The sequence below is a fragment of the Dermacentor silvarum genome, chromosome 1, assembly GCF_013339745.2.
Source record: "Dermacentor silvarum isolate Dsil-2018 chromosome 1, BIME_Dsil_1.4, whole genome shotgun sequence".
Lineage (NCBI taxonomy): Eukaryota > Metazoa > Arthropoda > Arachnida > Ixodida > Ixodidae > Dermacentor > Dermacentor silvarum.
Genome location: NC_051154.1, coordinates 101,427,057 through 101,439,424, shown reverse-complemented (window position 1 = coordinate 101,439,424; position 12,368 = coordinate 101,427,057). Strand labels below are relative to the sequence as shown.

At 45.9% G+C, this 12,368-nt stretch overlaps 1 protein-coding gene across 1 annotated transcript; it reads right to left on the bottom strand.

Annotated features, from left to right (window-relative positions):
• Window positions 1-2,151: 2,151 nt before the first annotated feature.
• On the bottom strand, window positions 2,152-4,810 carry LOC119433773 (mannose-1-phosphate guanyltransferase alpha-A-like). The gene has a single exon (XM_037701024.2). It carries the CDS (start codon window positions 4,551-4,553, stop codon window positions 3,264-3,266), a length of 1,290 nt encoding a protein of 429 aa, XP_037556952.1. The 5' UTR covers window positions 4,554-4,810; the 3' UTR covers window positions 2,152-3,263.
• Window positions 4,811-12,368: the final 7,558 nt, after the last annotated feature.

The following is a 12,368-nucleotide window of genomic DNA, read 5'->3' as shown; positions in this document are numbered from 1 at the left end:
GCTTTTCAAACTTTTCAATACACGAAATAGTTGATGTTCCTGTAGTGAGTTTTTACAAGTAGTCTACATTTTTTAAACATAACAAAACTTACTAAAAAATGAAAAATTCTTATTTTTTGCTGCATCTGTGCACTTTGTATGATTCTGAAGATGCAAGAAATGTGGTGCAAGTAAGTTTTCAATAAACAGGATAAAGTGGCATCTGAAGGGGTTAAAGTCTAAAGGAAGGGAACAACCAAGTTGAGGGCAGGGCACTGGACTTGCAACTGGATTTATTTCAGCAGAACAATGTCCACAAAAGACCAAACGACACATTTGTAACAAGTCATAGTCTCACACTTCTGTGTAATTAATCATCACATACAGCCATGCCTATTAAGTTTGGCTCTTCGCTTGTCAGGAACAAACATAGCATGCTCACACAGTTGTCAGTGTCCAGATATTTATATGGAATGCTTCCAGAAGCTTGTAAGCAGTGTGGTTGCATGCCACAATTTATAAATACATCAATTATTGGGAAAGCGAAGACCCAGTAAGAAAGATATTCTGGAAGTATTCCATCAAAAAGCTGGGCCTTGACAACTGTGTTAAGTGTGCTGTCCCTGTTCTCGACAATCAAAGCATTTATTAGATAGACATGGCGGTATGCGACGATTAAGTAGAAGTGTGTGAATATGACATTATACTGAAAAAAAAGTTGGTTGCAAGTCCAGTGTCCTGCCTTCAACTTGGTTGTTCCCTTCCTCTCTGTTTTCTTTAAGCTGGCATTGCCCCTGTGTAGCACTCGATGTAACCCTCAGATTTCAGAAAAGGCTCCCTTGACTTCAGCTTACCCGTCTTTACATTCCTCTCTGTTTTTCGTTTGTATTTCTGTTCGCTGGCATTCTGTATGTACAGAACCATGCAAGTTTGCCGAACAAGCTACCCTCATGAATGAGTGCAATCCCTTTCAAGAACATGCATATAATCTCTCATTTTTGAAAAGGACTTTATATAAAAGGAGATGCAAGGAATGCAGCGTTTATGTTCCACATTCCCCTCAGCTTGGGTGCTGCCATTAGCAGTGCCCTGCCTATTGCACCTTTGTTTCCTGGTGTAACCTTTTAAGATAGGCCACTGAAAAAGCTGCCAAAGTGCAATGCGACGGGCAGGACATGTTAACAGTCATTGCTTTCCAGTTTCCCAGTTATCCTCGACAGATAGGATGCTGGAAGGGTATGCATGCATACAAGCAATTTGAGGTCAGAAATGATTGGCCAATGGCTCGGCCTGTGTTTATGGGCTACTGCCACCCTATGTCAGCAAGCAGCCAGCCGGCAGTTCCGAAAATGGTGCGGAGCCCATCTCTTTGAAGAGAGGGGGAAGCTGTCTTTATGTACTGTTTGTTAGCTTCTCGAATAACTATAAAACTTCAGTTAAGTGTACACTCTTTTGTGTTGTGCCCATGGAATGTGTTTACTTACCAAGCTCTTGGACTGGAGAGTCCCTTAAGCATTTTGTTATTCTGACCTTATGTTGCTTCCTTTTTAAAAAAGGCTTATTTTGAAACTTGCCTTTCTCCAAAACACTTGTAAATTTTTTCAAACCAATTTACTTTATATTTTATGAGTGCAAACCTAAGCAATATAGATGTATTTATCATTGCCACAAATGTACAGTTGTAAAAGAGGGAAATGCTTTCTGTTGCAGTTCTTCAAAATCAGCTTATGCGAAACAAGGTTTGGCATCAAAGAAATTTTTTCATACATTCTTCTACTGCTAAAGAAAGTCACAAAGTGTGTGAAATTTCATTAGGCACGGAATGGCACATAGAGCTTTGCCACACCGCTTGCACCAGGCCCTGCACGACTTACGAGCAAACTCTTGGTGGGAGACTGGTCATTGAAAAGCTCTTGCCAAAAGATAGCCAAAAAATTAGATTTAAAAAACGCCGTGTTTGAGCGCTGACAAAGTGCTGCCATCTAGTAGTAGGGGAATAAAATGTGAATGTCCTCTATTCGTCCAAATCGCCTCGAAAATGGTGATGTTGCCGTGGACGAGAAAGCAAGCTTTACTAATTCACGTTGACGAGCTGGACACATCCAAAACACTTAAGGGGTCAAGGTGAAGTCACACAGCAAATCAAATCTCCAATTTATTCACTCCACCAACCAGCTATTCTCGCAGACAGCATTCTGGGACAACAAAAACAGCTATGCAGGCCAAATGCACATGTGACAACGCTCCAGAAAACAGTCCTACACTCTTATTCACATTTGTTTAAGCTGGAGAACAGGAAACATTTACTACATCATATATATTAACAAAACAAATGTATCTCTTAGTGTTACATATCAATTTTATATTTTTCGCTTTGCTCTTCTGTCAAAATTGCAAATAGCAGGCTAGACTGATGTAGTATCTGCTTTGAGAAACAGGGAAAGAGGTGTCAAACTCTTCCAGACTACTTTCAAAGTAACATGCAGAAGCTCTGCCCCTGTATTTTCCCTTAAGTGCCACAAAGTTGTCTGCAAGTATAGTTGCTGGTGCTCAAACGTACAGCACAGATCTGTAGCATGCGACACCAAATCTGTGGATTGAAACTGCCATTTGTTCCTCTGTTGTGCGAGTCTGCCCTTGGTCACTACACAGTGATCAGGCAGTGCACTGTGTATGGACATTTTCAATGTCATCGAATAAAGGGTGTAGGCAAAGGCACCTGCAAGTCCACTGAACACAGCACCACCCCTCAGCTGAAAGCAACACTGCACTTCAACAATGCTCCTTGGTGATGTGAAGCAGCTGCTTGAGAAACACACATTCACTAAAGTGCATTCGAGTAGATGCCCAAGAGTGCCTAGTCACCAAACTTTCTCTCTGGAATTGCCTTGGCATGCCATGGAAGTGCAGTTACCGCTTCCGTTGAGGAGCAGCAATACCATTCATTTTGATTCAAGGTGGAGTGCCAAGTAGAGAAACGTTTCAGGGGTAAATAATGGCTTCTTAAGGGAGAAGACTACTGTCATAAGAGTGGAACAGGAGCTTTGCAGCATGCATGTATAAGAACATTTATCCAGTGAAAAAAATCTTGGCATTTCAGTCCCTCACACAAGCAAACACCTATTTCATTTACTGTTGCTTTTTGTGCAGTTAATGTCTCCTCTTTTTATGCACTCTTCACATCTTTTATTGGAAGTTATAGAAATGTTCGCGCTTTCTCCCATTTTTTTCCATGCCCATTATGTTGTCATTGAGAGGTGTGGCTCCTCATTACAGGCTTGCTCTTAAAGAATTATCTCATTCTTGTAGCTTTGTGCCAGGTCCTTGTGAGGCAGTACAATGGAATTGAGTACAATGACTTCTGCAGGCACAGTGACATGACAGCCGAGCACTGTGATTGACGGGTTCAGACGGCCATCAGCATTGAATAAAGGCACATTTTCCATTTTGGCAAAGGGCCGGTCCGGGTTGGGGTCACAGGGTGTTCCTTCCACACGGCTCCAGGCGCCAACCGAGCTGTCGAGACCCACGATGGAGTGAAGAACAAGAGCGTGGTCGCAGACAGTGGCGTTAGCGAGCACCAATGACTCACGGATCCGTACACCGGCGCCAATGCGCGCCCCAGGTCCGACGGACACATTAGGTCCAAGTGTGGCGCTAGGGTCCACGCTTGCCGATGGGTGCACGAACACGTCGCCAAATATGGTGGGCCCGTCGGGCCCTGGCCGTGCCAGACGCTCTGGGTGCTCCAGGCGGTACAGCTCGAGGTAGTGTCGGTTTGCATAGATGGCCGAGCCGGCCGTCTTGAGCTGACTCCACCAGCGATTCGTCTGAAAGACGTGCAGCTGTCGGCCGGCGGCAGCCAGCGGCGCCAGCACGTCATGCTCCAAACTGAGCGCGTCCAGGCTGTCGCCTTCTCGCGCATGCCGGTCGCGCAGCACTGCCCCGGTCCATTGAAACACGTCTGGGCTGCACACGTAGACTCCACAGTTTATGACTGCGCTGACAAACGTGGACGGCTTTTCCACGTAGTGTAGAACCTGATGCGTAGCCTTGTCCTCCACTATGCAGCCGTAGCTTAGTGACTGTTGGCGTGTTGCCTCGGTGGCCAGCACGGTGACCAGGTTGCTTTTGGGCAGCGACCGGTGGAACTCCAACATTTCTTCCAACGGAAAATGACCACACACATCACCGTGAATCAGCAGAAAGGCCTCTGGGTCGCCTCGGCGAATCTGGTCGCGGAAGTGGTGGATGCCACCAGCCGTGCCCAGTGCCGCGTACTCCTGGAGGTAACGCACTGGCATGCCGTACTCGCGGCTGGCACTCTTCACAAACCCCGTCAGGTCCGCATCATCGGCTGGGTAGAACCCAATGAGCAGAATCTCGCGCACGCCTGACAGACCACAGCATGCCTCGACTAAGTGTTGCATCATCGGGCGACCAGCCACCGGGAATAGCGGCTTGGGGATGTCGAACGACAGCGGTCGAAACCGGGTGCCCTTTTGGGGTCCTCCGATTAGAATTACGGCCTTTAACATCCCAGCCGTCTTCTTTGGTGTCGGCGACACTGGCATGTTGGCAGCTCCTGTACGTGTCAGTTTTTATCACTGCACTAGCTCGGTCAGCATGAGGACACGCAGCAGTAACAGGCACGTCGGCAGGTGCTAATCAAGCTCTCGTGGAAAACCGCGAGACGTGTCGCGTGGCAAGCGCAATCGGGTTGGCGTGAACGTGGCCGCTCCATGGCGTCGTTGCTTTGGGTTGGCGCATTTGTTTATGCCACCTGCAGCAGCGCGAACGCAAGTACGCCGTACTCGAGCATTAGTGGTAGTTTTCATGGTTTACACGAGAATAGAAGGCCTGTAGAGTCAATTGTGCACTGCTGCCGTCGTGTCCACAAGTTGTCGCGTCACCTTTGGGCAGATTTATGAACTGTTTATAAGCTGTTACTTGCCGCAAGGATTTTATATCGGGTTGTATTATGGCCAATAAGCGACGCGCATGCCACGACATTTGAGTCCACTCGTCAGTTGAGTCCAAGCTAACCAATGCAAATAATAAAGCACGGAATGATTTTCACATTTGCTCGTCCTAGCTCAAGTTTCGTTCGCGCTCTCGTTTTCTCTTTTACGTCCATGTTTGCGTCGCTTTAGTGCAGGGTCACGTGTTGGGCCAGCTTTTGGAGACGAGAGATATAACAGATAAAACTTATAAAAGGCAGAGGAAGGTGCTGAGGTAAAGGGAAACAATTTATGATAATTCAATTTATGATAGGGCAGTGCCTGACAACGCGTATAGTTACAGGATGAATTTTTCATATGAAGAGTGAAATGCCTGCAGAAACCATTGAGTGTATATATTATCGAGCATAATCTGTTAGCAACCTCCATGGTTAGCAGTTAGGGCTCTTTTTCTTTTTTTTTTTTTTTAAACCTACACTGGCTACACGAGTGTAGCTAGTGTAGGAAGTCGTGTAGAAAAGTGTAGCTCCGCCCACCTACACGAAGCCATTTTTAGCTGTAGTGTAGTGACCTTTTTTGGTCAGCCGACTGTTGGCCACAGCGTTTTGTAGACTGCTGTGGCCAACAGTCGGCTGACCAAAATCGGTGCCGTGTCGGCCTAGTGTGAATGAGCCTTGAGCGCACAACGGAGCCTGTCAAGCAGGCGTCGGCGGGGTTTTGTATGCGTGCAGTTCTCGGAGGCTATGCTTTGGTTGGAATAGTTTTGTTGATCCCCGTGAGGTGGCGCTGCAAACATTATCGTTCACTGCAAAACATCGTTATTTTGTTATTATTCCTACAGCTTCTGCTTTACTTTTTGTTGCATTGCATAGCAACGGAAGCAAGTATTAAGTAGCAATATAAAGAATAAAAAAATAAACGCATGAAGTAGTAAAAAGAACGGGAAAACATTGTCTCCTGCCGAGATTCGAACCCCGGTTTTTTTGCGTGGGAAACAGACATTCTACCTCTGAGCCACGGTGGGCTGTGTGCTACCGATCGTAGCGCCCCAAGCGGCGTTACGGTCGTTTGGCTTCACTTTTCGAAGCTCGTTCCGGGCACTCTCCAATTCTAGGACACTCTAGCCTGGCACTACACTTGCCTACACGAGCCTGCACGAAGTGCAGATAAAAAAATAGCCCTATTATTTCGGAGACAACTGGAAGCAGACATGAAGCAGCAGTTAGCAGTAAACATAAACAGACTTGACTACAAAAGGACGATTGGAAGGTTGGTCACACAGAGCACCTAAGCGAGTCGCGTTATGCATAGTGTGCGATCAGGTTGGTCGCGTACATGGCCGGAGATGGTCGCTTTGGTTGAAAAGCGACTGTTACGGGTCATTTGCTCGGTGCTCGATCGCCGATGTGAACACGAGTGTATAGCCGTTCCTTATCACAATCTGCCTGCTAGACAACATCCAAACCTAGATAGGTTTGGATGTTGCAACTGCGCCTGTGGGAAGAACCATAGAGTTAATATAACTGACTCAGTATATTACGGTAATTACTATATTATTACCGCAGTCAGTATATTAACTCTATGGGAAGAACATAGGAGTAAAGTGGCTAGAACATGAGTAATAGGATTATGGGGGAAAAAAAAAAAAAACGAACAAACTATGGATTTATTCAACTGATCACGTGCTGGGGCATAGCCTCCTGGCCACGGTGCTCCTGGCTATGGCTGGGGACATATTCTCGGACGGTCACTTTCGGTTTCGGAGACCATATATGTCGGAGACAAAACGTTCAGGCGCTCGAATCATACAACGCGCCGTGTACGAACAATGCGCCGTGTCACTCCGAGAATACGTCCACTGAAAATGGCTATTGGGCCATATTTTCAGTGCTTAACACAAATTAACCATTTCTGCGGAAACGCTATGCACTTCCAGTTTCTCACTTTCACCGGCAAGGCATTGTAGCATTGGGCGCGTTAAGTTAGCGCGCTCCGAACTCCAAAGGAGCACGCTCGAGTGCGCTCGAGTGCGACGCCTTCGGAGCTTAACTTAACGGCGATTTTCGCCGACTGCTTTCGGGCGCACGAACGCGCCGTCTGGCGAATGTTGTGTTGCTTCCGCGACCGCTATCGCATTGAGCGCGCTTTTTGAAGATGGCGCCGCCGATAAACACCATCCTGCAGTTCTTGATAGACGATGAAGAGCTAGAAGAACTTGACGCGCGGCGACGAACGAAGCAGCAGCGACTTATGTGCGCGATGCAAGCTGTTCGTGCTGTTCTCAGAGGATACCCTAACAGAGGATTTATTTCTGCTCCGCGGTATGCTGACTGATGACTCATTGCCTATCGCAAGAGGACAGAAAGCCTTATGATCCGAGGCATCCAGGATTATGTGATCAACCTTGTGCCCAGATACACGGACACACAATTCAATGAGCAGTGCCCCAACATCTTCCATGATAACATGAGAACCTGAAGAAGTCATACACATGAACGTAGCGACGAGAAGGCGCCAAACTGCGACTGTCCGATTGCGTACCTGAGCGTCTGGCTAGTAATGATCGGGCCGTCATTTTCGGTTCGTGATAAGCTCAAACCGCGCCAACACGCGAAGTTCCCGATCATGCCTTAGAGCAGACGCCCGGCTGCGCAGCGGCGGCAGGAACGAGTGGGCAAGGAGCACGGACTTGCATAAGTGGAAAGAGTCGGAAACACGTCATTTTTCCGGAAGCCGTAGCAGGCGCGCGCTCTCGCGCACCGTTTCCAGGGTGGAGCGCGTAGAGCGCGCTCCGTAATCACGCACCGGAAGTCACTTTTTAGCCGTTAAGTTTAAAAGAGCGTGCTCTGCTGGCTAGAGCGCGCTCGAGCGCCTTAACTTAACGCGCCCATTGTCATCGCGTCTAGGAATCAGGCGCGAGACTAAATACCGACCACAACATCGCCCAAAGTTAGCGGTATAGAAAACATCATGCTGGCAACACTGGGCTGCTCACCAAAACTAGCTCTTTTCTTAGCGTGCGTCTAAATGTCGTACAAAAATCCCTCACGTGACCAGATACTAGGCACCTAAGGACACGATCATTTAGGGACTTTTGAGAAGGCGCGATGGTGGCGCTAAAAGTGACGACGGCATGGGATGGCGCGTTCGTTCTCGGCGTGATCGTTCTCTGGCCCGCGCCGACCGCGCGTTGTTCAACATTGCGTGTGTGATTGTGCTTGCGTTGCTTGTGTATTTGTTGTAGGTTCTGTGTTACTTGGCGGAAAGCCGTGAGTAGTGCTTGTGTGGCACTGCGGCTTGGCCTCGGTGAGCTCTGGCAATAGAGAACCTGCGTTTTGTGATCCGTGTTCCTTGACAATGCGGAGGTGGTGACGATTGAAATGTCGAAGTGGCGTAGCGCCTCGGCAGCGCAGTTCAGCGAACCGCGATGTGGCGTCGCCGTGTCCGCCTTAGCATAACGGACGTCGAGGGATGTGCTGCTCTCTACAAGTCACAAAATGTGACTGCGTCGACCGCCCACGGTTCAGCGCTGAATGTGTGGTTTGAGTACTGTGCTTGAAACGAGTGGTGCAGCTGTGGTGCCCTAATTCGCACAATATAGACGCGTGCTTATGTGCAAAAAGGGCAACAAATCGTATCTTAACCCGCTGAGGCGATGCTACAATGTCAACAATGCCGTGCATGTTTATTATGATGGTAGTCTCTACAGCAAGCAAGCGTGCACTGCAGCTATGCTGTGAATATAGCCTCAACTCGAATGTGGCGTTTGCAGAACTCTGTTTGGTTCTGCTTTCAAACAAGCTGTATGTTAGGATTATCACTCACTGCTCACATGAGACATGGGAGTCCATCGTGTGGGTTGGGGCTCAGCACGAATGTGTGGTGAGGGGGTGTGGAGTTGGTGGCTGTGTCAGGTGCCTCACTGAATTTTGTCATTGGAATAAGCTCAATGTAGAAGGACACACCCTATACTTGATGGCTCACTTTCACGGATATTGCCTTTTTTTCCTTGAAATTTCCAGCCTCAGGACGCGCCTCGCATTATATTCGGGTTCGTGACACATATAATCACATTAAATTTTTATTTAGGAGAGACCAAAAGCCGCTCGTTGCATCATATTTTGTGGTCGTGTTACTTGCATGCAAATCCAGTACTTTCAGTGCCTATTGACTGACTGAGGGGTGCAGGACTTTGGCAGTGGTAGCAGCACCAAAGCAGCTGCCCAAATGGTATACCCTATAGTGTTAGATTTCTTGTGCACATGGGTGTACTGTGAAAACACGTTAAAGGAATTCCACAGTTGCTGCAGCATCACGTCTGGATCTGTGGATCACTGAGCGGTTGTTTGATCACATGTCTGAATTTCTGTTGTCACTGAGCAGTTCTTTGATCATTAGCTTAGGCTGTCTGTTTTCTACATATTATATTACAGCAGTGGCGTCAGAGTAGCTGCAAAAATGGGATTTTGCTGTACAATCGCAGATTGGTTGCTTTTTCGACTGTTACATTGCTCTATTTGCTGCAACTGCCGCCAAATGTTGCTTTACCATGTCTGGTGAATGCCTTGAACGTGAACCACATTTGGATGATGCTTGTGAAAGTATAACATACTCCTTGCATGCAAAGAAAACTATCACACCGGTAGGTGTGGTGGAGTCACTGATGAAATAGAAGTTGAAAAATGAAAGTTCTCGCAAAATCTGGAAGTGTTCATGGCGCTTGCCATCAATAATGTGTAACAATCCAAGCAAACATAAAGATAACCTACCTATCCTGAAGAATATGAAGTGATGCTTCAAGTTGTCAACTTAAAGCTTGATATACTGGTGCCAATCAAGGAAAGAGTTGAGATTATATAGAAGGATTCAGTGCAATTCATGTTTAATCAGCTTGGCAATCTTGTCAAAACGACCAAATAAAATTGTGACTTTTAAGAGATTGCCATGATAATGTGATGAGGTTGCTGGCATTATTTGGTGCTTGGGAAACAAAGCATCACAGGTATGTGGTGATTGAGCTTCTCAAAAAAAAAAAAGGAAATTAGGTGTGCCACTAAAGATATCTAATAAATTGAACCCATAAACCACTGAAAGAAGTTGAGTGTGCAAAGGCAAATGGCTACAGCTATATTTGCACAGTAATAGAAAAGTTGTAATCGGGCTGATGGTGCACAGGTGATGGATGTATATTGCATGTTCGAGGGCTTAATTTTTCATGAGCTACTCATTTTTGTTTTCCTGTTTTGTTTCCATGTGCCTTAGTGAGCGGAATGCCTGACTGCAGACTTCCGTCATTATGTACAATTAATGAAAAATAAAGTAAATTGTTCTATGGAACTCTTTTTTTGTAACTTCTGTTCAGTTGCAAATGACGCAGTTTTCCCTACTCTGCACTGAATGGTGAAAGGGGGGGAGGGGGGGGGAGCGCATGCAGGCACCCTTATACTGGAGCTTTGGGGCGCTCTTACCATGGTTGCTCACATGCCCATTTTTCTGGCTGTAACAACCTAGAGTCAGTGCACAGGTGTTTTTAACGTTCCACGATTAACTTGACGTCACTATGCACAAAATTTAGATTACGACAGCCCAAGATGGCAACTGCCATGAACTGAATATAAAATTGCCTATAAGCATGCATTGTGCAATTGAATGCCTGTGAATTCTGTAATGCCACTTTCATGAAATTGACTGGCATGGTTTGCTTGAAACTGAAAACATGTTCGATCCTCAGTTGTAGCAGACTCACTTCACTATAACATATTTGATAATGCAGGTGCAGATTGTGATGGAATTGATGCGGTTGTTACTCTTGGTGAGAATCATTCATGCGCATTAGAAATTATAGCTAAGGCTATATATACATTACTTCAGTTGAGATCGACTAATGTTGAGATAGAAGCTCAGCTGTGGCACATAGGTACAGGCGAATAAATTTAGAAAGAAAAATTCTGGCACAACCCATTTCACAATGATGCCGATGCTAATACGATAGCATTGAAACAATGTAAAGACATTGTATTGCCACCACAGAGATCAGTCATGTATGAGTCGGGCTCCTCTCTCACGAGTCCCTCTGGACATGCTACGCCTGTTAGCAGGGTTGCCGCTAAGTCGGTGCTTGACATTCGATTCGAATCTGCCCAGCACCTAAGAAATTTTTTTTTTTGTCATTGATGAGCGGCCCGGCCCATACCTCGTGACCTATTTTTGTTTCAAACTGGGTGTCCTCAGCACAACAGCCCCAGTGCTCTACCCCTTATACCATGGATTACCCAGTGACCCAAGTTTACGGAAAAATGGATAAAGACCCGGACAGACAGGAAGATAGGATATTCCACACTTTTCAGGGTCTAAGAACGATAATTCTAGGCAATATACACAACTGGCCTGTTATGGATACGTTGCTGGCATTGCAGGAGAACAATTTACGATTTAGAGCTTCTATTGGTAAAACCACAACAATATACACAATTTTGATTTCACAAGAAACAGTAGTGCTATCTGGTTTATGTATTCATCTACGTCACAGGCTCCAGAAGGAGTATTGCGTGGAGGGGGGAGGGCATCGCATAACAAAGGAGCGAAAAAGTTATACAACGTTAGAAATATAAACAGCGACACAAGATCAACGCAATAAATTAAAGATAACAAATTATAAAATCGTGAAGTAAAATTCTACCATTAGAAAGCTGGGTTATACAGTGAATAGTACGATTGCATATTTACATAAAAAAAGTTACATACACCAGAAATAGAAACCACTTGAACACTACCCAAACATACTGATTTTTTGTCTGAAGGTTACAGTATTGTTAATGTCAGCAATGTTATCGAGAAGACCATTCCAATGCCTAATGGCACGTGGCAAAGCACACAAGTCAAAGGCATTAGTTCGACCAAAAATGTGCTGGACGCTAAGGCGATTGTGCAAGCACCTAGATGTGTGGGATGGACAAACAAGAGGCAAGGTGGACGACTGCTCACTATTAATGATTTTATGTAGCAGACAAAACGACACTACATTCTGGCACGATTCCAAGGATGGTAGTGACAATGACAACATAATGTTAGATACGCTCAAATATTGGTTGCAATCCCTGGCGATTAAACGTGCAGCACAGTTTTGGCTATACTCAAGAATGCGGATTAGATATGTCTGGTGAGGTGACCAAATTGAACCTACCAATTCTAGTTGGGGCAAGAATAATGTTTAATATGCACGCTTTCTTGTGAAGGAAGGAGCAGCATGAAGGTTGCATTTTTGAAGATTGATGATCAAAGCACTTGTGTATATGGAGGTTAATCGATAGTACATACAACACTGCCACAGTGCAGTCAAGACATTGCAGCAGTGAAAAAAATTCAGAGCACTTATCAAACAAGGACATATATGCAAACAGCAACACAACACACATGGAGATGAGATGC

What these genes read in the sequence shown, in the direction of transcription:
- LOC119433773 (XM_037701024.2), bottom strand. Translation starts at nt 4,553, where the DNA reads ATGCCAGTGTCGCCGACACCAAAGAAGACGGCTGGGATGTTAAAGGCC.